This window comes from Ammospiza caudacuta, chromosome 5 (assembly GCF_027887145.1).
Source record: "Ammospiza caudacuta isolate bAmmCau1 chromosome 5, bAmmCau1.pri, whole genome shotgun sequence".
Classification (NCBI taxonomy): domain Eukaryota; kingdom Metazoa; phylum Chordata; class Aves; order Passeriformes; family Passerellidae; genus Ammospiza; species Ammospiza caudacuta.
Genome location: NC_080597.1, coordinates 66320705 through 66347286, shown reverse-complemented (window position 1 = coordinate 66347286; position 26582 = coordinate 66320705). Strand labels below are relative to the sequence as shown.

At 37.7% G+C, this 26582-nt stretch overlaps 1 protein-coding gene across 2 annotated transcripts in view; it reads left to right on the top strand.

The window, feature by feature from the left end:
• MAGI2 (membrane associated guanylate kinase, WW and PDZ domain containing 2) overlaps nt 1-26582 on the top strand; it is a 704016-nt gene that overhangs the window by 407197 nt on the left and 270237 nt on the right. For both annotated transcript variants that reach the window (XM_058806060.1, XM_058806061.1), the window contains one exon: nt 3291-3410. In XM_058806060.1, the coding sequence (XP_058662043.1) occupies nt 3291-3410 (120 nt within the window). The remainder of the gene's footprint in view (nt 1-3290; nt 3411-26582) is intronic.

Sequence of the window (26582 nt, the reverse complement as noted above, 5' to 3'; positions counted from 1 at the left end):
TATTAAGAAGTGTAGCTCTAGGTTAAAGGCAAGGAAAGGATTTGCTTGTGGTCTGTAATATTGCTATATATGGATCTCATGTTCAGACCTTGATGGGTGTTTAAGATGCTCCAGTAGCTGTGTCCACCTCTGTAAATATGCATTATTAAAATTACAATGTCTGTGGTGCTTACAGAAAACTATAAAGGATGGCAGAATTACTGTTAGCAACAACTCAGTTCCTCCAGGGTGAAGGAGTAAAAGAGGCAATAGCCATTGATTATTCCATTAGCCAGGGAGTTGCTTTAACCATTTCCAGGATCTCAGGTCCTCCAGCCTGAGGAAATGAGAACAGATGCAGGAGGGAAATGGGACTCAGCAAGATTTTATTAAGAGCAATAAAGTTCTTCAGGGGATGGAAGCTGCTGTAACTGGCGTAGAGTCGCCCTGAATTCAAGCAGCTATTGATCATGGTTTGCTCCTTTCTCCATTTTTTGTGGGAAGTGACCACCCGATCTTTTATAGGTCTGCAGTGCTCAGTACACAGTGCAGTGCAGGGCCCTTGGAGCTGGCTCCCTGAGTAGTGTAAGAGGATGGAACCATCCAAGTGACAGTGTGTCCTGGGGTGACTTTATGATGCTTGTATCCCCCATCATCTGTTCTGTTTATGCTAGATATTAAGTTCTGCACCTTTAAGACTAGTTCCAACAGCGAAGGAGAAGAGAAGATGTGCAGACTTGGTTATCAGAACACCCTAAACCAAGGCACAGTGTTATCTGCTGCTGTTGTCTGAGCAGATTAGATAGAATATTTAATTAATAGCTAATTAATGCAAGACATGCAAAAGGTATTATCATATCTCTACCATATCTGAAAAAAACATGACTCAGTAATGTAAGGGGAGAAAGATTAGGTCTTTAGCTTCCAACTTAAGAGAGGGATTCAGAATCTGAAATTTAGTCCATTACAGTTTTCTACATGAGTTGAACAAAGACTGTGACCAAAGCAGAGAAACACAGGAATAACCAAGTCTGTTGTTGGACCTCCTGTGAGACTTTGCCATCATCCATCATGAATGACTGCTGAATATCCACTTGTTTAAAACAAACCAGGGTGTATTAACACTAAATAGTATAAAATCATTTAAAATTTCAGTTGTGAGGGAGCTCTTTATATCATCTGATCCAAATTTTCACTCAAAGCAAGGCTAACATTTTCTGTAACTTGTATTTTTTCTTAATTGATAGACTAGTAATCCAAGCTTGTCTACATTAAAAATATATTGAAGAAACAGTAAGTTATAGATACTCATCTAATATGTGAGCTTCCTCCCTGTGCTGTGTCTGAAATAGTCTTGATTTGCCAGAGTGTTTTGTGAGGAAGATCCAGTTCCTGTCAATATTCTTTGATAGTGAAAAGTTTCTCAGGCGAGAGAACGCAGAACAAACATCTGATGTCTGTGCTGTTGGCAGAGCTCACTGGAGCTCAGGGGCACACCAGAATCCCTGTGCTCCAGTACAGTTCTCACAAAGGGCTGGAGATCTTTAGGGGTGCTGCTGCATCCCCAGCCATTAGATAATCTGTGGGAAATTAATTCAGCATGCTTATTGAAAATCCAAGTGTCTGAGGGCTTTAAAAATACCATCTCCAAAAGACAAAAGTAAGCACAAAATCACGGAGTGGGTCAGGTTGGAGGGGACCACAGTGGGACATCTGTTCCAACCTCCCTGCTCCAGCAGGGTCATCCCAGAGCACATGGCCCAGGATTGCATCCAAATGGTTCTGAAATATCTCCCAGGAGGGAGACTCCCCACCCTCTCTAGGCAGCCCGTGCCAGTGCTTGGTCACTGCAGAGTGAAGTTCTTCCAAATGTTCAGATGGAATTGTGCATCAGACACTGCCTCGTGTCCTAGTGGCTGGCACCACTGAGCAGAGCCTGGCTTTGTCCCCTTGGCATTCCCTCTTTAGATAATTATGCAGTCTTCCCTGGAGGATGAACAGGCCCAACTCCCTCAGCCTTTACTCATCAGAGGGATTTCAAGTCCCCCAGTCATGCTCATCACCCTCCATTCTATCCACTTCAAGAGCTCCACATCTCTCTTTCACTGAGGAGCTCAGAATTTTACTCCAGATGGACAGAGTACCCTAGAAAATACTATGACAATTCCCAGATATTAAAGCCAGTTTTAGTTGTAAATGTTGAGATGGGAAAGGAATTGGCGAAAATGAGGGAAGGGTCTTACAGATTTATCAAAATATATTTTCCATGTTAAGCACTGAAATGTTGTCTTGACAGTCTCATGCAGTCTTTGCCATGGACTTCAGGCTGTGTCTGAAGAGGAAAAGGTCTCCATGACAGGCAATGGAGTTAATGTAACACTTTCATGTCTCTGTGTCTTCAAGTAACAGAAAGGAGGTTGGACACGTTTCTAGCCACTTCCCAGTGTCAGCAGTCTTTAAACCAAACCCTACACGTGTGATGTAATCAGTACAGTATGGATAAAAAATTAAGATGTTTCAAACACTCTGACACTGAGGAGAACCAAAAATACTTCCATTTCCAAATGGAATTTTGATACTTAATTAGTGGTTTCAGTCAAATCAGGGATAGCCTGACCACAATAAACTGGACCATTAGGAAATCAGGTCAGTTTCAGACTCTTCCCTGCTAACATCCCAACTTCTGCTAGCTAAGCCAAGTCACTTGTCAGGCTTTGTGTAATATTATCTGTCAGCTTTTACAGAGGTCTGTCATCCAGGGATGACAATAGAGGCAATAACTAAATATAAACACCTGTGCAGCTTGACAGCATGGTTAGCAGGTGATTTTAATCCCACAGGCCCTAAAGCCTAACCATTTGTCAAGTCCATTTATGGCACTGAAACAAGCAATGTGAATATAACCCTTACAAATGTACTTACAGAACTGTTACTTTGTGTTCTAAGTAAATGTTTCAAATATCACAAAGCAGATTAATTGTAGAAAAGACTGTTTTGTGTTACCTCTGAATTCCTGATGTCACTAAGGAGCTTTCTAGTAATGTAAAAATAACAGCAGTATGATAGCTTTTCGTTAGTGAGAATAAATATAGATCCAAATAATATCTGGCACGATCTTAAGCATACATCTCATATACCTCTGTCAGCTTCAGCAAATAGAGCTAGATTGCTTTGAAAGCATCCTCATAAGGAAGATGTGCTATGTAAGATGTTGTGTAAGTGGTTTACTTTGTGACTTTTCCAAAGCTTTCAAAAGATCATTCTGCATTTAGGCCATGTGTTTGACAGTGTGTCTTTCATCTTCCTAATAGGCACCACAAGGCCACATAAGGAGGGGGAAGTCCCTGGTGTGGACTATATTTTCATCACTGTTGAAGATTTTATGGAATTGGAGAAAAGTGGTGCTCTCCTAGAAAGTGGAACTTATGAAGGTAAGCAGGCTTTTACTGCTAAATTTGTGTCCTGTTTCCATTGTACTGTTTTTTCATTTGATGGAATTGATCTGCTCTATCCTGTTACAAAGATATCATTGCTACTGCTATGAGAAATTTGTGAAGAGCCATATGGCCATCATGAAAATATTTTCATATATAAAATCTAAATGCAGATGAGTTCATTGTAATTTTAGTATATTATAGTGGTTAAGAGAAACATTGCATGTACTACATTGCATTTACAGGACAGAAACACTAGTACTTTACACCAAATACTCAAGGGCATTTCCACAGAATTTCAGCATACAGCTGCTTTCTTAACATAGGGCAAACACATTCCATAGCAGAAATCAAGTGTGAGGCTGACACTTTTCCTTTGCATGTTGGATCCTGCAATTATCCATCTATATCAGAAGCTGAAACCTCACTATTTAAGTGACAGAGGAAGAATTTGCTATGTCATGTCTTATGGGCTTATAAAGTTATTGAAAAGAGCTCATTAATTTTGTAATATGGCAGAGGGATAGGGGCTGTCCTAATGTCTGTATTACAAATCCTGCCTATGGGGCAAAGAGCCAGCAACTTACTGCATGACTCCGCTTCCCAGGAGAACCAATGATTCATCTGATTCCAAACCTTTTCCAAAACACAGCTGTCCTGAAAGTGAAACTGTTGCAAAGAGGTGGGCAGTTACATTGCAGGGTATTTTAATAAAACCAGAATAATGATACACTATTTTAAACCAGATGTTTCTTGCAAATATACTAGTATTTAAAGTAACTAGGTAATGGATAGTGTTTTTTTACTGCAATATTCAGAGGGAACACCATTTATAGGAAAAATATGACCCATATATATGGGAATACCTGGGTGAGTAGAGCCATTTTACAGAAATCAGCCCCATATTTTCACCTTGTAGCAAAAAAAGCAATAAAGACCTTGTTGTCCTTACTTTGTCCCTGCCAAGAAAAGCATCTGAAGATAAATAAGGAGCTATTCACCCCAAAAAAATCATTAGCTGTGTTATAAATAGCAGCAAAGAAGGCAATTTTTTCCCACCTAATCAGCACAAAGTACCCATTGTCCAGTAAATAAATTTTCGTTAAGAGTTATATCAATACAGAACTTGTAACAGAGATTTCCATTAAAGAAGGTCAAATAAAGGAAAGTATGTCATCTTTCAGGTTTCTACTTTTTTCACCAGTGTCTGGCATGTAATGGTACAAGTTACCTAAACGTTAATGCAACACCACAATTTTACTTTTATCACAGGTCAATTTAATAACAAGCCTTTCTTGGAGTGTCTTTTTGTTACCTTAGGTGTTTGAAAGTAACATTAGAGGAGCTTAAATGGAGCACAAGTCTGTCATTGCTTGACCATGTAATTTCATTAGTTTGCAGCAAGTTTGTAGAGATTGAACTGCTATGTTAAATTAATTCACAGTGCTCTTCTGTCCCTCGAGGGATACTGAGATGTGTCTTTTAATACCAGCTACCAGAGCTGAGTGGACTGCAAGGTGAAATATTGGTTGAGGAAGTCTGCGTAACTCCTCAAAGCAGCTGAGCACCCAGCTGAAGAGGGGTCCAAAGCTGTGACTGTACAACATCTGCCAGGTCATTTGCTTATCACAGGTGACAAGTTCACTGAAGCCAGGAAATCAGAAGCTAAACTTACAGCTAACTAAACTCAACAGACCAATTCTGCCCAAATCCTGTCTTTGATTCCCAGATTTTCTAATCACCAGATGCTCATTATGGCAAAAAACAGATAATATATTATCTACCTATGCCTTATGGCAAAAAATAGGTAACACATGAGAAAATATAGGTATTTTACAGATGCTGTTTTTCCTATTCCCACACAATCTTTTGGATATGACCATATAAATTTACACCTCCACAATTTCCTGGTTAATTCTTGACTGTTATGCCTTCTTTGGCAAAGAATTTTACTGATCATCCTGTCATAGGTTTTCCTGAGCACATTAGGACTTCAATGATTAAGTTTACTGGTAAAAATTATGCAACCAGAGCAAAGAAATTTTCTATTTCTATCATGAGGAGATGATTTTTGAGTTCTTGGTTAGATCAAGCAACTTCTTTGAGCATACATAATCTGGGAGACAAATTTTTTTCTTATCAAGACTGGTTTTATATTTATTAAACAAATCACTCTTCTTTTTAATTGTTCTCAGTATTAATAAATTGTTTTAAATATTTATTTATTTAATTTTTGGTTTTAAGAAAATCATCCAGCATTTAGCTAAGTTTCTATGTAGAGTAGCTGAGTCAGTCTATGCTGATTATCTAAACACAACCGCTATGAACCAGTTAATCTCTACCAGAATAATGTTTTAAAGAAGGGATTTCTTATTCAGTTGAGATAAAAATTCAGACTGTACACCTGTGTTGTTTTTCATCACTTTTTGACTAGAAGGTTTGTTTCATTCAATTTACTTTCTACTGTGTGAATTCCAAAGAGAATCAGGAACATCCAGGTAAGCCAGAGGAGAATGAGGTCAAGTGCAGACTTACCTGACACTGAGTGTTTGTATTGTTCCTTATAGAATCTGGTATTGTTGGGAAGGGATATTTTCTTATAGTAATGGTAAAACCATTAAAACAATCTGAAATCTTTTGTTCTATTGTAGTAAATAAGAGTTGTGACTCCAACTTGGACAAGATACAATCTAAAAGTGAAAGCAAAATGTATTCTTAGAAAGGTAGAGTTGTATAGTTCTTTTTTTTCCTTGAAGCATACTTTTTTTTTGTTTGTTTTAAAATAAAGTTTTAGGTTATAAATTCTTTAGAATTAAAAATAGGATACTCTGTGACCTCCTTACTGCTTTAGGCTTTGGATACACCTTTCTTTGTCTACTGCTTTTGTGACAGCTGTGAATGACTGTAGTATTCCAAAGGGCTGTAGAAAAGCAATAGTACATTCAGGATCAAAAATCTAAAAATCTCTTTTTTTAGCAGTTTTGCAAATGTGAAAATATTTCATTTCAGTAGGACTAAATGCATTATTATTTTGACCTTTTCTGCTTATGTCTTTTTGAGCAACTGCTGATAAGAAAGCTATCTTTATAGATATTAATTATTTTAGGCATACATGATATTACATAAACAGTTGCTATGCTTTGCAGCTTACCTGTGGCTAAGTTCCCTGTCAGTCTAGGTAATATTATTCAATGCAGAACAAGAGAAAGAATACAAGAGGCAGTTCCACTCCCACTCAGATTAAAAATCAGAGTCACGTTAACTTCGGTGAGATTGTTACTGGGTTTTGAATTGGTAATAAAATTACAAATTTTATTATGCACATTTATCTAAAATTGAAATTTTTTATACACCAGCACCTTGCTATTTCAGACAGGGGATATTTGCCTGAAGCACATCAAACATTTATTTCAAGGTCTTTGTATAATAACACAACGAAAACCTAAAGGTTTCACTTTGTTTGCTTTTTAGTAGAATTTCAATTTACTCTGCTGATTAAAGAAATTCTGAATTGGCTCAAAATGATAACTTCATTATCCAACACACTTATTTAGATGACATAACCATGGTTCTGTAACCAGAGGAGGAGGAGTTCCTGTGCAGAATGAAAGCCACTGCCATGCAGACTCATGTAACACAGGGAGACCTGCCCCACCAAAATAACCCACATTCCTTTCCTTATTTCTGGCATGAAGATCAAAGATGGTCCTTGAATTGACACAATATGTAAATCTATAATATGCATAATAACAAAATCTGTGATGAACAGACAAACCTCTGGTAGGAGGTTTGGCTCAGCACACTGTCATCTCTCCAATGTGTCAAAACTTGCATGGAGACTCCATGGGTCACTGATACCAAATGTTGCTCCCACCTCCTTATTAGATCAGCAAAATTCTTAACCAGTGCAGCGTAGCAGTAGAATTAAAATGTACTTGAACTGTATTTTGCTTAAGAGTGTAAACACTCATTAACAGGAGTGTAACAGCTTCAATGTTACCAAAACCCAGATATGCTAAGGCACATGATTGAAGGTTATAGTAAGACATCATTACAAAGTGTTAAAATGTAAGAGTTTAAGTGCAATGCATGCTATGGGTAGGGTTGCCTCCTAAAAGTGACATATGTAGTGGCAGTACCAGAAATAAGAAGAGATGTTCAGTGTATAAATACTGTAAGAAAAAGAGACATGGTTGTTGGCAATCCATAAGGATAGAAATGTATTTCAAATACATTAAGCAAGAGGTATTTTAACAATGTGGAGCTCTATAACAAATGAAAACATGAAAAAGCCTGTTCATAACCATTAGATGTGGCAAAAATGAGAACAGAAACTGATTCGACCAGTACACTTACCAATAATGCATTAAGTAGAACTCTTTTTTTAATCAAATTTTTGTTTTCCTCAGAAAATCTCCATAAGAGTTGCTTTGTAAAACACATCTTATTTGCTTCTAGTATAATAATCATTAATTCATTCCATGAAAAGTAATTATTTTATTTATATTGCCATTAATTTTGCCAAAAATCCACTTTTTGTTATTTGATTGTTTGGAATTGTCTCAAATTCATTTGCTGGCAAAAATTCCAAGATCACTGAAGCTGTTTAACCCCTTACATGATCATGGACTTTCTTTGGCCCCACTGAATTCCATGGTAAATTTCCAGCTGACTTAAATGAAAACAGAATTTCACCTCTGTTTTTTTCACTGATGGAGTATTATTTGGCAGAAGGGTGAGTTAGCTGGGATTTCCCTAACAATCCAAAAATCTGTAATTATTATATCTTAAAAAAACAGGTTGACTACATCCCACGGGTGAAACCTTGGTGTTTTGCATTACTTGATTATTCAAGGACAAAGCTTGCAGTTGTTGTGGGCACAGGTATAAAGGGTCAGCATTAGAATGAGCTCTGTTGGGGAAGAGAATGTGGGTGACAGCCAAAGTCTTGCCTGTGACTCTTCCAACAGCTGGCACATAAGCAGCACTGGGAGGTGCTCAGATTCCATTCACCTGGAGACAGTCCCCATGCTGTCTCCTTGAGAAGATATTAAGTTTTACATAGGCTTTCATTTCTTCTCTCAAGCCAAATTTAGCCTAAATGATCAAAACCCTTCTGTTCAGCTAATGCATTTTCAATTAACATTTCATTTTAATATCTGTAAATTTAAAAAATGAGTTAAGGACTGTTCCATGTAGGCAATGGAGATTTTAATTACTGTATTGTGGTGATAATGGTTTTATAAAGTGCTGGTGTTTGATTCCAGTAGTTTTGATTCCATTCTTCCTTGTAAAAATTGTAAGGTATTCAAAATTCCACCCACTTACTGTGTGCAGTGTTCCCTTGTGTGCAGGACATCCTGAGCACTCCACAGCAGATGGATACAAAAGAAAATTAATCAACATAAAGATAATAAAATGCTACCCTCCTAAGACCTAAGCACAGTAGTTAATGAAATACTCTGATTTAAAATGGAAAACAAAGCATCCATGACGATAGATGCATAGAGATAAAAATAGTAGTCCTTCAAAAGCCATGTCTTTTAACAGCAGAAAGAGTTTTCAAGGGCGTAGAAGAATGAGAAGAGATACTTGATAGTAAAAATCATATTCTTGTTGAAGGTGCCTCTTGAAGAGATAGATCTCATATTAATATGATGTCAGCTTTTCACCCCCGTATTCAGGGAACATGTAACTGTGGATATTTCAACATTTAGGAAGTAGAAAGAAGAAATCTTAGACAAAGAAGAAATCTTAGATAAAGTCTGGGACTTCTTGATCTGATTGGGTTCTTGCACGTGTTCTTTATTAATAAGATTTTATGGGCTTTGTTGTATTTCCTCTCTTATTCTTAGGCCAGAGGGAGGAGTTGGATTTCATCAATAAATATGAAATGCAAAGAAAGTAAATGGTCAGAAGCTCCAAAATGTAATGGCAGTGAATATATCAACATGTATGATATTTTTAAAATTCATTTTAAGTCATAAAACATCATCTTTACTATTTTTAATATTATAATTAAATATTTTGTCATTTTCCCAGGGAAGTAATAAGGAAGGAATCAAAATTGGATACATGTCATTTCCCTTATATATGAAAAAACAGCCACTTCTAAAAAAAATACTTTTGCATTGACAAGGGTGACTTTCATAATTTCTACAGTGCCTTTTTAAACTCTGAAAGGTTGGAGTAGTGTTGCACATTGTATACTTTGTGTCTGTTCTGAGGCTGCATAAATGCTCATTATTTTGACAATTGATATTCCTGGTGTGTGATTAGCAACAAGGTTCATGGTTAGAAGGTCTTGCCCTGTGGGCCAAGGCAGATCATCATCCTCCACAGTACTGGTGACACTGCTGGGAAGCTTGAAGATCAGTGAGCCTGCAGATCATGTCAATACTATTATTTCATAAAAGTTTAAGAGATGGTCAGTTTTGATCTACTGCGAGAACGTAACCAATGAGAAAAGATAACATCCAGGTGTACATCACAATGCAGCATTAAAAAATGTCACCTGGAGATTACATCTGTCAGTACAGGTCAAACCCATTCCACAGGCATCCAGGAAATAGAAGCTTAAGGAATAGGGTTTTATGCATCAAATTCAGAGTGGAGCCATTCAGCCTTTAGACAGCATCTTCATCCAAAGATGACAGCTCCTTCCTGCTGTGTACTTCCAGAGGAATCCAAGAGATCACTGGCTTCCCCACAGCTTCTGAAAGGGTTCAACTGAAAGAAAACCAGCAGTCATTGGAGTTATCTCTGTCTCCGGGAGCATCTGTCAGCTTCATGCCCTGCCCAGCAGATAGCCATGGACACTCTTGAGCTGTGTGTGAGTTCAGGAGGCTGAGTGGGATGTGCTTGTCGGAGCTGTGGTGCAGTCAGCATCTCAACTGAGCTCCCTGCCTGCCCTGCCAGACAGCTGGGCTGCCAAGGCAGAGGGTTCTAGGAGGCCAGAGCACTTCTGGCTATTCCAGGGCACTGGCAGGTGGCAGGTGCTCCTCCTGAGTCAGTGTCCAGAGCCCCTCTCAATCACATGTGTCAGCACAAGGTCGCAGACTAAGCCACTGTCACCTGTGGCTTGGCAGAACCCATAATTCTGCTGGCTGGGGCTGCACAGTTCAACAGAGGCTGCACAGACATTCAGTTCATCTGATTTGGGATTTTTTGAGATTCTGTGACTGCTGCTAGCAGAAACTTAGCTCAGTTATTGGCTGGTGATTTTCCCAAGTGTCACCATCATATTTTCTGGAAAAATCCCTTTTCCAGGATTTCTTCTCCTGGGAAGCTGAGAAGCTTCAGAGAAAAAGGAAAACAATGTTATCTCATTTGCTTCTCCTGTGTTTTGCTGCTTTGGAATGTGGTGGGAGATTGGTTATCCAACACGTGAATTGTTTCTACTTAATGACCAATCCCGGTCAGGCTGTGTCGGAACTCTGGAAGGACTCACAAGTTTTCATTAGTACCTTGTTAGGCCTTCTGTAAGTATCCTTTCTCTATTCTTTAGTATAGTTTTAGTATAGCATTCTTTAATATAATATCATAAAATAATAAATTAGCCTTCTAAGAACATAGATTCATCATTTCCTTCCCTTCATCCAGGGGACCCTGAAATTACCACACGCAAGAAAATCAGAAGGATGTATGTTCACCAGGCAGACAACAGTCTTCTTTCTCAGGTGTGTTCCCAGAATGTAGAGCTGGGAACACCTGTTGTACCACCAGGTACAACAGAGCACAAATTATAGGGGTTCAGAAACCTTGAGTGCTCCAGAAACCTTGTCTGCTCCTACAGGCTCTCTGAAACAACTGTCAACATACTTTAGTTTGTATCAAACCTAGATCAGCACCAAGATGATTTCAATTGCAGAAAAATCAAGAAAGAAATTTTGCTTTCATGCCTTTTCCCAAGCTGGGTTCACCTTGTATCAGCTGAGCCCAGGACCTCAGCCCTAATCTTTAGAATTCTGTATAGTTACTACCAGAAAGCTATTAACAAACTGAAGTGTCCAGGCAAAAGTAATGCAAATTACCAGGAGAGCTGTAGGGAATAAATTTAGAGAACTCATCAGATAGGGCTTTGTTGAGTAATGATTGAGAAGCTCAGAGAATTTAAAATGTGTGAACCCAATGGATGAATAAAGATAATTCAAAGTTGGGCAAATAAGTAACCAGGGCTAATGTGATGAAGCTGGAAAAGATTACCATTTCAATTTAATATTGGGGGGGAAAATTCTCATACTGTGTGATTTAAAACCTAAAATAACCTCCAGAGGTGTAGATACAAGTTTAATCTTTTAGAAATTTTAAAAGTAGTTATTAGTAGAAACATTCCTGCACTAGTAGAAGGATTAATTAAAGGCTGTAGTATAGTACTGCATGTTTCAGTATAGTATATATTAATGCTGTCTGTGTGACACATTATGCTTTGATTGTGGGGTTTTTTTATAAAAGAGGTCACAACCAGTTCATGTTTGCATTTGAGTTACATTTCTAAGTGAATTTTGCCTGCAGTACATATAGGGTAGCTTTAGTTTAAATGCAAACAGGGTTGGGAAAAAAAAGGTCAAACTGTACAGCATGACTTTCCAGGCTATCACACTTATAAGCCACATATACCTGTAGGTATTACAAAAGATGTAAAATAATTTAACATTCAAATTGCAAATCATTATGATGTGCTCTGCAGAAATGTTTTTCCACATTGCTCAGTTACAGAGATCTCCATTTTTCAGTACGTTACTGGAAGCACACAATATTTGCTATATCTAGTTTATATGTATTTCTCATGTTATGTTTTTGTGAAGGTGCTCTAGATTTTATATCCTCTTGGATACTCCACATTAATATTTATGATATTCCTCAATATTAAGCTTCATATCACCTTCTTGTATCAAATAGTATTCTGCTAAATACCATAAACTGCAGTCCAAAAGTGTTTGGGAGGTTCTGAAAACAAATGGAGAAAATCCCCTTTCTGTTTTTCCCAGTCTCAGAATTTTCAAAAATTATTGAAGCCATTTTATTTTCTAAACTCAAGGTACTGAAGCTTCCACAATACATTTCTATTAATACCTTTCTATGAATCAAAAGACTATGCTTTTTCTGAGTACATTCTCTAAATCCTTGTTGCCTTTTTTTGAAGACTAAAAGTGTATTCTTTATTCTTTGATCTCTTGATCACAATTTTTCAAACATGATAGAGAATGGTCCCAAAACAACCACAAGCCATTTTTCTGGGATTTTCAGGCACATCCTATCCAGTCCTTGCACATTGGCTGACCTAATTAGTGCCTAATTTGATCCATCTGTACCATGGTAGTACCTGTTCCTGCCATCCTTTGGTCCTAAGCAAAGACCTGGATGGCCTGGGAGTGAGCAGCAGATTTTGCCAGTAAAGGCTGAGGAAATGACGGTGTTGAGACTTCCATTGCGATAGATTATCCTTATTGAGACTTCCCTGCCATGGATTATCCTTTCCTACACTCTCCATCTCCATCTCTTGGTCATCCATCACACTGTCCCATGTTCTCCTCAGTCTTCCTGTAGTTGCTGCTGTGGCTGTAGAAACCTCTCCTGTTGCTATTGTTGTGCTTTAGCAATTTCAATTCCACCTTTTCTTAGCCTTCCTGATTCTGCCCTGTGTATCCAGGAGCAATTCTCTATTTCTCATTGTTTGCCTGTTCATGATTTTGCCTTCCTGACACACCTGCAGTGAGGAGTTTCCTGGGAGCAAAACCTACCTTTGTAGTCTTCCCTTGTTTGCACAATGCTCTATAAAATCAGTGTAAGGCCTCTCTATAATAGCAAGGATTGCAGTTTCTGTATTTCTGTTCTTTCAGCAGAAATGGCTTTGCAGCAAGATACAAAAAATTCCATTTTATGGCCTTGGATGGAATTGTGGTTTTTTTTGTTTTTTTTTTTAATCCGCACTTTGATTACTCTGCTTCAATAGCAAGGTACTGGAAAACTTTGCAGTCCTGCATGCAACCCTGGCCATGGTTGCTATGGTGGACTCCAGACAGGTGAAAATAAGTGTGCATCTTTCTGCCTGCTGGCACAAAATAGGACAGGAAGGATCCTGTCTTGATGACCTTAAAATAATGAAGGACTTTGAAAGGCGTAGGTTGTGCCAAGTGCAAAATAATGCTGTATGAGTGTGGGAAGAAGGCCTGGATTTGTATGGTTAATTGAGAAGAAGGATTCAGCTACTCATACAGCTTTTTGTGCAATAGTGTTACATTACTTCCCAAGTGAGCTAATTAAAGCAGATAAAAGACCAAACAAACACAAGCCCTAAAAGAAGTGTTTGTGTTTCAAAGCAAGGAGTTTCTGATTAAAAACAAAACAAAAAAAAAACCCTGAAGATACTAAAAACAAATGAGCAAAACCTTTCAAGTGTAGGGAAATCTGTATATTTGGTTTACACCGTTTTCAAAAATAATGGCTCTGTGTTTTCCTTGTGTAAATGAAAGCATAGTAGAACTACAATGGAAGGTTCTCTCCAAAAAAATAGTGAAGAAGCAATCAGAAATCAAGACCAAATATGCAGCTAGAGAATTAAATATAAAGCACAGGTGATGACCTACATTTACAGTTATTTTATTTTGTGCACAGAGGAAAAAATAGCCAGGAATATAGAATAAGTTTTAAAAGATACTACTGATGTAGCAGAAAACTACACCTGCGTAAGTTCACCAGCACTGAAAGTGATGCAGGAGAGGTGCCACAGTCTGCAAAATGAGTGGCTCTTCAGAGATTGTGTTTCCAGACTCAGTTAAGTCTAATCTGTTTCAGTCATCACCAGGAGGAGACAGGATGCAAGATAGCCATGACCATGGCAGGTTGATATCTGATGTAGTTTAGAGCATCCTCAAGGCTGTTGAACATCAGAGGAATGCAAAGACAAAAATCTTGCTTTGATCTAAGTTCACCACCAAATTATATTATGTGCTCTTTCAGGACTATGGGAGAAAAAAATCTACAATTTAAAAAAAAAGTCCTGAAGGAAGGCCTTCTGAATCGCATAATGATGTGCCTGATAAGAATACTGAACTTCCAAATTGGTGACTGGGAATCCAATACTTTTACTGTCCATGGGTAGACACATTTGTGGGGTCTTCTACAGACATTGAGGTCAATTGTAAGGAAATTATATTGTTGTACTTCCTTCATGTCTTGTGCCTACGAATGCTCTTCCCTAGCAAGGTTTTAAGAGCTTTAGGTGAAAGAATTGTTGCTATTTGTATTTATGTGGTGTCAGGCAACCCCAGGTGTAGACTGGAAACCATTGCCTGGATACTGCAGAGGCAGAGAAAATAACAGAGAAAGCACATTCTTTTGTGAATTTATGAGTTTATTTTAAGATGAAGGACAATAGATTACAGTATGCGGGAGGGAAACCAGCTGAATGCCAAGCAGTGGATGTCCATGGACAAGTGGTTTGACTGCTTTCACAGCTGTACATTGGAACACTAGAGATGAAAGATGTGAGAGAGGTAAATAGAGGTATTGAAGAGGCAATGGGCACAAGCATGTTCTGTCTGAATATCATAAAACACTTTTTACTGTGAAAGAGTCCAAGTGCTGGCACAGGTTACCCAAGGAGGTTGTGGAGTCTCCATCATTGGAGACATTGAAAAGCCATCTGGCCATGGGCACCCTGCTCCAAGTGACCCTCCCTAACCAGTGGGGTTGGACAAAATGATCTCTGCAAGTCCCATCCAACTTCATCTGCCTGAAATTCATGACATCATAGTGTGGCTATAAATAATTCTTCCTGAGGGCATGTCAGGAGCAGCAGGAGCTACAAAGAGATTTTGTAAGAGCAGGTGCTAACAAGAACAGAAAAGGTAAAGCAAGTGCTGAGTTGAGTAAGGAGTTATGCAAGTGAGAAAATAATGTTGATAGGGAAAATAAGTGAGGAAGGGAAAGAGATGGGTGCTGAGATGAATAAAAGGCTGCTGGTAAATTAGTCAAAAGTGGCAGTGTTTAAAAGGAAGGTAAATACAGTGAGGATCGAACGGCTCTTGCAGCTGGGAGTGCAGTGTTCTCTCACTCTGAGGAGCTGGAAGATCTCACCACTGGGAAGATCTGGAACTGGTGTAGCTCACAGCTGCTCTCTTGCTCAATTTAATAAGAAATATGTTATATTAGTTTAATAACCTCATGTTAAAATGAGAGCAGCTGAATGATTTCACAACTGAAAGCTTCACTAGGAAAGTAAATTCACAACTAAAAAACCTTAAAGCATAGATTCTAGCATGAACAGTATTATTGTCAACATTTTTAATACTCTCTGTAAAAGAGAATTATATTCGGTGTGGTTCATAATAACTGCAAAGGATTTATCCAAAGCAAGTTGGTTTCCCATTTTCTACTACAGTAGGCAGGATAGGCTGCATGCTATCATAAAATATCCCATTAACAGTCTTTTATGATAAGGTTTGAAAGGCTTTACACAGAGACAAAGGGGGAATGTGCAAGTCTTTCCTCCTCCCTTGCCCAGGCCTGTTGGAGACTCCACAGCAGAGGGTAGAGGCTCTGGAGCAGATCCTGCACTATCACTGTTTCGAGGAGCACTTCATTTGCTATGGATAGATTGAGTGTGGCAAGGGAAAGAGCATCCTCCTCACCACGCTGGCACTAGGGCTATGTCAGACTTGAGTTTTTCTTTACAAGCTAGACTTAACCCAAAGCTGCTGGCTGTTGTAACTTCATAATTGAGAGTCCTTTGAGAAAAATTCTATCTCACCTCCCTGTAGAGATTTTGGTTGCAGGTACTTGTGTTGGTAATCCCTAGCACACGTTTTATTGTCATATTGTTCCCAGCTGTATTTGGATACTAGTCTGCTGAGCATAAAAACTCCACAGCTAAAAGAAATAGAAATAAAATCTTCTGCAGGCTAACTGTTATCTTTGGAAAACCTCTACCTCTCCGTCTGAGACAGGATAAAAATCTCTTGATCGATGAAAATTTAAATTAAAACTCTGATTGACTCAGCTGTAAAAATATAAAAGAGGACAGATGGTATAAAGATGATTGTATGCTCAGTGGCAAAATTTAGCTGGAAAGAGAAAGGAGGGAAATCAAAAGGAAAGAAACAAAAGAAATGAAGGAGCTGCCCTTATGGCACTATTTAACAATTTCCTTTCATAATCTCACCTGGCAATGCCTTTCACAGTATAAGCTCCCAGCCTTTGGTGGCTCATTGCAGCCCCCACATTAAGGGGTTGCCATCAGTGTTAGAGTGGATTGTTCTACCTAAAGGAACAACCTTGAGACAAAGGCAAGTATGCTTGCAGAAGCAAAAGTTTGGTTTGGTACCCCGTGGTGCTTTTGTCTTTCCTTACTGGGATTGTACTGGAGGGTGAGGTAGAAACCACTAACAGGAACACAGTCAACAGGAGATGCTTTGTGAGGAGGCTGAGCTGACCACAGCACAATAACCCTCTTGCCTCACCTTTAATGCAAACTCAGAGAAAAATATTCGTAGGAATTGTGAGATGAAAATTTGGTATTATCTTCTATGCTGAGACTTAGGTTGAATCAACTGGGGCAGAGCCTGCATCTGTGACCTTCAGGACTTTAAGCAGTCTTTACCTAAATTCTGTATGCTTTTTCAGTTTTATCAGTTATGAGTAATTTCCTTCATTCCAAACTATTTTTTGACCTTTGGTACTACTGCTTTTGCCAGTGAAAGTCACATGGGGGGAAAAAAGAAAATCAGTCCAAGCTGAAGATTAAAAGACGATCTCTTCTCCTAAGGAAAATCATTCTGGTTTTTGAAAGTTTCATCATTTCTCCTTATTGTACATATATAGTGTGTTTGGAGTCTTTATCTTAATGTTACAGGGCTTTTCACAGCCTAATTTTTACATGTGTCTTCAAATGGTGAAACAGCTAATATGAACTCTAAGGACCCTTTTTTGGAGTGTGGCAATCCAATCAGATAAGGAAGACTCAGGAAGAAAAATGCATCATAATAGACAGTAAATTTTTTGAGACAGGTTTTTTACCCATAGAAATGCATTGTCCTGTCAAAATGCTGTTAATGTATAGAAAAAGTAGGGCAAGAAGGGGGTTGTTTTATTGCTTGAATGACAGGTTGCAGTTTCCACTGTTTTCAGCACTGTCTTGACTTTTCAACTTTTCAAATAAAGTATAATCTTTATTTGTAAAAAAAGAGTTGGGCAAAGCATAGTGATGTATTTTATAGTAGTCTTCATGCAGCTGACCTACAATCTACAAAATAATTGCTGTGTGGATTAATCTCATTCTTTCCATTCCTCATTCCAAAGATGCTCCAAAATACATTGGTTTGTGAGACATTTACTTTCAGAAGTGACATTCCAAATAAACCATCAAGGCAGAAGAAGGTTAAGCAAACCAGCCACTTCCAATGCCTTCTCTGTATTTTTTGATTAGGTATTGAAAAAATTCTTCACAGCACCTCGACACCACCGCAAAAGTGTGTGTATGATACATGTTATGAAGACACACAGCATTCAATAAAATAAATATCGAGTATCCTTCTTTCTTTTCATTCTGTACATTTCCATTGTATGAATGAGTCAGGAATTCACCAGGAAAAATTGCATGTGACTGAGAGGTAACTGAGGGGTTATTTACATATTATGTAACTTAAAGTCTTTAACTTTAGTGCTCCTAATCATCCCCTAGAGGAATTCAATTCTCTTCATTCTCTATATTGAGAATTTCAGTGCTTAACTTTGGGTGCACTAAATTGCAGGGCTCTTGCTGAAGGAGTTAAGTAGATGAGGTGAACACTCCTCCACAGCTGAAGACCTGTTTAAGATCCCAGAAGAGGCCCTTAGCAGAGCAGGGACTGTATTCCAGGGCTGATGATCAAACAGAGGACAGGAAAACACATCAGTGTTTCAGTCTGTTGGGTACAGATACAGAGAGGAGCTACCATTTCCATCAATAGCCCTGATGAGCATAAATTCAGAGGAAGTCAGTTCTGACATTCCCTAGGATTGCAAAAGCATCCTGACAGGTGGGGTCAGGTTCCAGGTTTACCCATATCAGTAAAGCTGATATTCCTCAGTGCCAACCAGTTTGGCGCTACAGAGGCTATCTGAGATCTGACACACAGACTGCCACAGTCTGTCTGCTCCTCTTGTCTGGCACACACAGATGGACGCCCTCAAGATCACAGGCTCACAGAATTTCTTAGGCTGGAAGGTGGCTCTTCAGGTCATCTAGTGACCATCTTTGTGAATGAAGAGGGGGTGGCAAATATTTCCTACTTGGGCTTTAACAAAACTGTTTCCAACAACACTCTCATGGACAAGCTGGCAAAATACAGACAAGACAGCAGCCTGATGGATTGAAAACTGGCTGAACAGCTGGATCCAGAGGGTTGATATGGGTGGTACGAAGTCAAGTTGGAGGTAAGACACTGGTGGTGTTATGCCAGGATTGATCCTGGGGCCAATACTCTTCCTCAAACATCCTCATTAATGGTCCAGAAAGTGGGACAGCATACCCTCTTCAAGTCTGTAGATAGTACAAAGCTGGGAGTGACTGACATAGACACAGTGGTGTTACCATTCCAATGGACCTGAACAGGCTGGAGAATTAGACTGAGAGTAAATTCATGAAGTTCAGTAAAACTGAGGAGGAATACCTAGTGCAGCAGTACGTTATCCCCAGGCAGAGTTCCAAGCTTTCCAGCTGCAGTCTCACAAAGAGTCACCTCACCTGCCCAGCCTGTCTTTCCAAAAGAATCTGTACCCAACCATTTCAGAAATGGAGTTGCTGTTGCATCACATGTCTGTTAGCTCAATGGCTCTAACTGTGTGTGGATTTCTGATTCCTCCTGTTGGTTTGCCCATGACATATCCATTACTGTCCAGCATTTCAGAGAGGCACTCAGACAGGTTCATTTACCAGAACAATCTCAAGATCGTTTCACGGGCACCTTCTTTCTTATGGACCTAGGCTTGAGGTGATTCCACTTCATAATTGGTTTTGTTGATTTCTGTGTCACTTCTCTTCCCATCTCCCCTGGCTCTTACCTTGGCTATTCCAACCTCAATTTGCTCACTTGCTTTTTGAGGAATCTCCAGTTTAAAGCTCTCAGTTTGGCCACCCTTGACACACACTGTGTGCTTCTGGTTGTATGCTTTGGACACAAGAACCTCCTCCCTCATTCTGCATAATTCTGTTTTTCCAAGAAAGGGATTCCAGACTTCTGCTGTTGTAAACTTATCAAGCTCTATCTCACAATCATAGTATATCTTGTTCTTATTTCATATTAAAATATTGCTCTAGAACATCACTCCTCATCTACATAGAAAATTACCTCTAATTTCTGGATTTTATGCCTTATAAGCCAAATTCATTCACCTTTATGTCAATACTGGATTTCCTTTACATGACTCTTTGCTTTGGTAGATAATCAATGGTCTAAACATAATTTCCCTTTTAATTTTTGATATATCTTTGAGGTGACTGATATCCAACATAGTTCCCATGTGGTATTGGAAGATATTACATATGACCTGTAATTATTGAGCTTTTCTGTAATAGTTTCTAGAGGCTACACAGGATAGACTACAATGTGTGAAATGGCATTAAAAATTACATTTAAGTACCAGTTATTTTTTCATTTTACTCTTACATCACCCCTTGCAAACGTAGAATCTTTGTGTTCCACCTCATTCTCTTTCTGCTGAGCTGAATGAACCCACATTGGTTTAGTCACTTCCTGTGCAAGGGTTCATGCAAAACTCAAACTGAAGAGAGATCAGGTTCCCATTTTTTGACTTTAAAGTGTGTTTTAAAGCCCTGTATAATTTTGAGGTCAGAATAATAGCCCACTGTGTACTTGGATGTTTTTTCCCTCTTTCCCTAATATTGATGTTTTATTTGCTTTTCTTCAAACATAGCATTTTATATATATTTGATATCCTCACTGCCAGTCCAAGAGGTCAGGTGCTGGCTTTCTGCAGTGGAATTACCTGTTATCCCTGTTTTGAGAACACTGAACTTTTCTTTGCCATCCTGCTTTCTCCCCCACATTCTGCAGTGTATAATTACAGACATGTTAATTCCTTTTCAATCATGGAAAATAAATGTAATATTAAAGAGGAGAGTGAAGTGAATTTCAATATCAGAAGTAAATTAAGAATCAATTAATTTTTTTTTCTGTGTTCCTTTCCTATGTAAATTCCCCAAAGCTGAAGGCTAAAGCTTCCCCTTTGTTAAACCATGGTGGCTGGAATCAGAAAAAAATAGCAATGAGGTATTCAGCCCTCTGAAATACATGCTGAAAAACTCAGGGGAGCAAATTTGGAATGTCTTGCTGCTCAGACATGAATGTTTTCTTATCAGCACTGTATTTTCTGCTGCTACCATTTTTACTTTGGCATTCTTAAGAGGTGTCTGAAAAGGTAGATATTTCAAGCAGTAGGAGTCCAAAAATAAATGCTCTAACCATAATCATCCCAGGTATAACTAAAACTTGTTTATGTATTTGATTACCCCTGGCTGGCTCACCTTCTGTCGGGGAAAATTTGTCATTTCGGTAGGGGGGAGAGGGGGAATGTTTTAAAATGACTTCCTAAATAATAACACAAACCAGAGCTAGTCATTAGATTTACCTATCAGATGTCTGAATATTTATGACAATTTATGTATTTTTCATTTGTAATCAGTCACTTGAGGAAATGAATACATGAGTGCTACACAGAATGCTATTTTTTCTCATTTTGCTTAATATGAATAGACTAAAATTAAATGAAATGACAAAAATGAGAGCTGCTTAAGTCTTGTCAGGTCATTGAGGTTGTCTGCCTGCCAACAAAGCTATGTTGCCTGAGGTATGTGCAGGTGCTTTGCTTCAGCCTAATTTTGAATGACTCATATGGTGAAGCTCTTGCACCACCTCCCTTGGGAGACAGCTCTGTGATCTGACATTCTAACAGGGAGAAAATGCCTCCTGATCCTTGGCTGGAGGTTTTATTGTGCACAGGTTTAATCCACTGTTCCTATTTGTATCCACCGAGGACATTCAAAATCATTTTCCTTCTGACTCTGGGTTTGACCCTCCCAAGAGAGGTAATGATCATATTTCCCTCTGATTTTTCCCCACACTGTATTCTGACCTGTAGTTAGTTCAGTCTAACTAAACTGTTTCTAAATACTGTCTAAGTATTCCTAGAACCATTGCATATACTCTGATGCTATTCTTTCATGGATTTTTTTTCCCACTTGTTTTTTGGCACTGAAGTGCTTCAAATTCTGGATCTAAGGTATAAGTTATCAACATATCACTTCACTGCAGCTCCTTCAGTCAGTGCCCACTGTTGTTTCTCCACCAGATTCACTGCTTTAACACTCTCCTCAACAGCACTTGGATGGGTTTGGCATGTGTAACCTGGGACCTCATCACAGAGCATTTCAGGAAGGGAGAAGAGGAATCAAGCTGAAAGTGGGAAGTCTGAAAGAAATTAGTATTTACAGATTAAATTAGAGGGAGTAAAGTGGTTTTAAAATTAAATATCCTTTAGTAGTAATGGGAAATTTCAGGGTGTTAGCCTGGAGGAAACGAAAATTTGAGGTACCACAAATTTATGCAAAATGACTGGAAGCTAAGTATATAATATAAGGGGTAAAAAAGTGAAATCTGGAAAATTCTTATTACAGCAAAAATTAACGTTTTAAAGAAAAAATGCACAGAAAGCATCTATGCCTTAGTTCATTAGAATTGGTTTAGAAAAGCCTCATGTTCTGTGGTACAGAGGAAAATCAAGTTAATGGTGCTGTGGTCCCTGTGGCCTCTTCACCCAGAAATGCTGCTCAGAAGAATGGGGTCTTGCAGCAAGACTTCAGTCCTTCCCTTCAGAAAGACTGGGGAAAGAACTCCCTGCCCTTAGAGGCAGCCTGGAAGCTTCACTCTCTCCACTAGGACCTCCTTGTTCCTCTAGTGGGGCTTCTGTTCCAGCTGTCATTACTTATTAATAATTTTGTTTTATGCCAAAAATTTTCCCATGGTACATTGTATTTGCAAGTCAGATCAAACACAGCATATGTCCTTTCTCTCTTAGCTAGAATTAGTTCATTTTGTCCTTCACTGATGAGTTATTTTTTCCTGAAACACCTTCACTGACTTGTGGCTCTTTCCTAGACATGTTATTGTTCTTTTCATGGCAGCAAATATAAGTTGTTTCTGAAGGAGCTTTCTTGTCTTTTTGTTAATCCCTCTGGGATGATGCTTGCTGGGGCCCAGTACCTTTTTGCAACTTTTAAGCTTCCGCAGCGTTATTTGGGGTAAAGGATTTCAGAGGTGCCTTGTGGAGAACCATAAGGAACTTCAATCACCAAAGAATTGATTTCTTAACAGTTAATGTTTTTGCTTTCATGGAAACCATTTCTTAATAAATGCAATCAAATGCTTGTCATCATGTTCACCAGATATTCCAGTGTTTGTCAGGTCATTAACTATTTCATAGTTTCTAATAAGACATATATTTATTTCTTGCACTTATTATTATTTGTAATTTCTAGACTCTGCACTTTCTATCTGAAGATCTGTGTTTAAGGTGTATTTTTACGCAACTGATACATTCCTGAATGGTCCCACATGAACGCTGAGTAAATAATTGAAACTGAGTATCTTTCACCTATAATTGGAAAGCAAAGGTGGCATTTGCATTGGGCTATGATAGCAATAAGTTCAGAAAAATAGACATCCATGAGGCTGAGATAACATTGCTTCTGAAGCACAGCAGTAAAATTAGATTTCAAACATATATGTGAAAAGGGAACTATGTCTGATCACTCTGTCTCCTGATATTCAAGGGTATCCATTTAGGTACCAGATAAATCAAAATTACCTTAGTAGGAAAACATACTTCTGTTTTCCCCCAAGTAATATAATTATTTTTAAGCTAAAATGACATTAGTAGGATGAAAGACAAATAAGGCGTTAAAAATGCAGAAAGGAAGATGTATAGACATGACCTAGAAGGTTTCTAAAAGGTCTAGTGAGGAATTTCAATATTAGAGAAATCAGCTTCTAAAAATGACAAGATAAAAATACTGGATCTCACAATTCTGAGATACATAAAATACCTTTGGAAATGTCAGGAATGTGATGAAAACTTTTTCTGAATATGAGGTAAAATTTTCCTATCAATAACCATCATTATTATATAAGTTAATATTAATTTTTCCAGTAAAAGCATTAAGGCTTGAATAGTATAATTTTGTAATTGAATTTAAGACTTCTTACACTAAGACATATTTGCTGATATATTCACATCAGTAAAACATTCTTGAGAAAATGTGCCTTATGTTAGTAAGAGAGGTTTTGTAAGGACAGAACTCCCACTGGTTCCCTGAATAAGATAAACTATCCCAACGAGAGGCGTTCTTTGCTAGTATAAATATGTCCACTCTGAGGCTTTTGTCAAGGCAGTCCTGTTAGTTGAGGAGGCTGTGAGGGATATTTTTTCACACTTCCAATGAAATTACTGTGACAAAAATCCTGATTAGTCCTCAGTCATTTCAGAATTAAGGAAAAAAGTTGGCAATCTAGGTGATATTCCCATGTTTGTTCTAAGGAGAGCATAGAGGCATCTGTGATGTTCTGGGTAATTAGGAAGAATAGAGCACAACATCTAAAGCTAGAAAAATTGTGTATTGCCTTTCATAATTTCATTGTCACCAGTTTCAATAATGTGGCAAAAATCCTGGCTAATTAAAAGGCCTTTTTGCTAAAACCATATTTTATAAATCAGGAAAAAAAATTAATTTCTGAGAGTGAAGACAACATGATCACTGAGTGGGAAAGTAGGATTTGGGCCTCAGGAGATTCACGGTCTCACTCAGGTGATTCATGTTCAAAGTTTCATGTTTGACTTGTAAGGTGTAGTTGCATCATCAGTAGCATAACATTTCCCAATTGTGTCTCTTACTGTTTTATTAGTGGGGAAAAGTTGTCACACATCATTTAGCCAATACATTCTCTGAAGGAAAGAAACTGAAAATCATCCTGAGGTAATTTACATATTTTGCTATATATGTTAAAAATATTAATTCCAAACTCAACACTTAAGGTTTTTTTCTTTTGCCCTATGCTTAAGATGTACCTTCATACAAGGAATGGATTGAGTGTTTAGAAATCAGATCATGTGATATATATTTGGTGAACATACCGTGACACTATAAAAGTGTATTTTGTAACCATGAGATAGCTTACCATTTTGAGAAATATACCTGAATGCAGTCTACATTAAATAATATGAAAAATATAGGATTAGAAGCATATTATTTCCAGTAGGCAATCATAGGGCTAAGAAGGTAGTTAAACATGAAAATTACTTACGAGATAGGTTTAGATGTTTGGAGGTTAAGTATCATAAGCCTTCACTTTCTCATATTAAAGTCACTTATAAATCACCATCCTATCCAAATGTGAAGTTCGGATGTACTCCTCCAGGTCAGTTGATGAAGCTGGAAAAGCCAAAACCTAAAGATCCAGATTTGTGTTCCATTATCAATTAAAATTATGTTTTCACTGCTAGTTTTCAAAAATTATCTTAGTGCATATTATTTAATCTGCAGGTTTGAGATGAGTGATGTTAAGAAAAGAAAATATAGTAAATAGTACAGTAAATAGTATGACATCTCTTTATTATCTTGGTAATTGAAATACCCCTTCACTCTAGTACACTACTTATTTCTGGTCTCATTTTACTTCTTCTATTATAGCTTATTTGAATCTAAGCAGATACATCAATAATCACTGTGAATATTTGTTGCAATGTTCCCATAAACATGCTCTTTCATGATTGTTCTCCATTTAGGATTTTTATATTATTATTCCTGTGATAACCAAAAACATGTGAGTTCTCTGTTCCAATCAAATGACTAATCACAGCTCAGAATTTTGATAATCCTTGAAATGAACTATCCAAACTAGTTACCTACAGACAGAGCTCAAGCAATAACAATGAGCAAATTTGAGAAACTGTAAAATGAAAAGAAAGACACATTTTTGTGGTCACGTTCTCTGTATTTTTCTTCGCATGCATAAGGACTATTAGTATAGTCAGTAAAAAAACCCTTTCCACAAATTCTTAGGAGAAAGTCTTTATTGGCTACAGAAAATAATTAATGGGGCTCATTAATTTTCACATTTAATTTCATATCTTCAGAGTTTTCCATTATTACAGGAAGCTGTAAAAACAGGCTCCTGTATTGGGAGTCACGTCTCCAGTATTAAGCAGTTTTGTCATCAATTATCTCAGCATTAGCTAAAATAATTATATAATTTCTGGAGATTTATCTAACTGTTAAATCCAGTTACTTTAGGTTGAAAATTATGTAAGATGACTGAAAATACTTGTGGCAAAAATCTTAGAAGTTCCAAGGTGAGTTAGGTGTTTAAGGTGTGTTGAATACTGTTTAAAGTTTGCACTCCAGCTATTATTATATTACTATTTGGGAAACAAAACTAGATAAAGGAGTTAGCTGTAAATAATAGTATGGATAAAGTAGATTTAGAATTTTTTACCTGATTATTCAGACTATTTATGTATTTATTCAATTTAATTTTTTATCAAGCACAGAGAGACCAGAATAATGAAAAGATTAAATGGTTTATATAACTACAGTGAAAAAGTGATTGCAAAACAATGTTTCAAATATTTTAAATGTGTAAATGTCAGCAAGAATGAGAGGTTATTTAGGGTGTGTGAGCAGTATTAGTAAAATAGCCAGATTAAATTTAAAAAGAAAGGATTTCATCTAGCTCTCAGGGTTAATTTCTGACAGAATTTTTTTTTTTATTATAAAATGTTTTTTAAAAGAAGCAGCAGCAAAGTTGTCTTTTAGGAAATCAATAGTAAACTAAAGCACAGACTGAGAAAATTATTTGGGGAAATTATTATCCTAAATGTCCTTGGAATCCAGCTTTAAGAACAAAATAAATCTTTCCCATCTGTACTTTTGACCAAAAATGCTAATTTTTATGCATTTATTTTCCAAGATTCATCTTATTATTCACATGGTGAATAAGTGTTGCTTGTTTACATTTTTTAAAAGATTGGAGCAGCTTTTGATTAGTGCTATGAATTAAAATTCCTATATAAAGCTAAAAGGAAAATTCACAGCAGAAACTAACATCTGTCTGC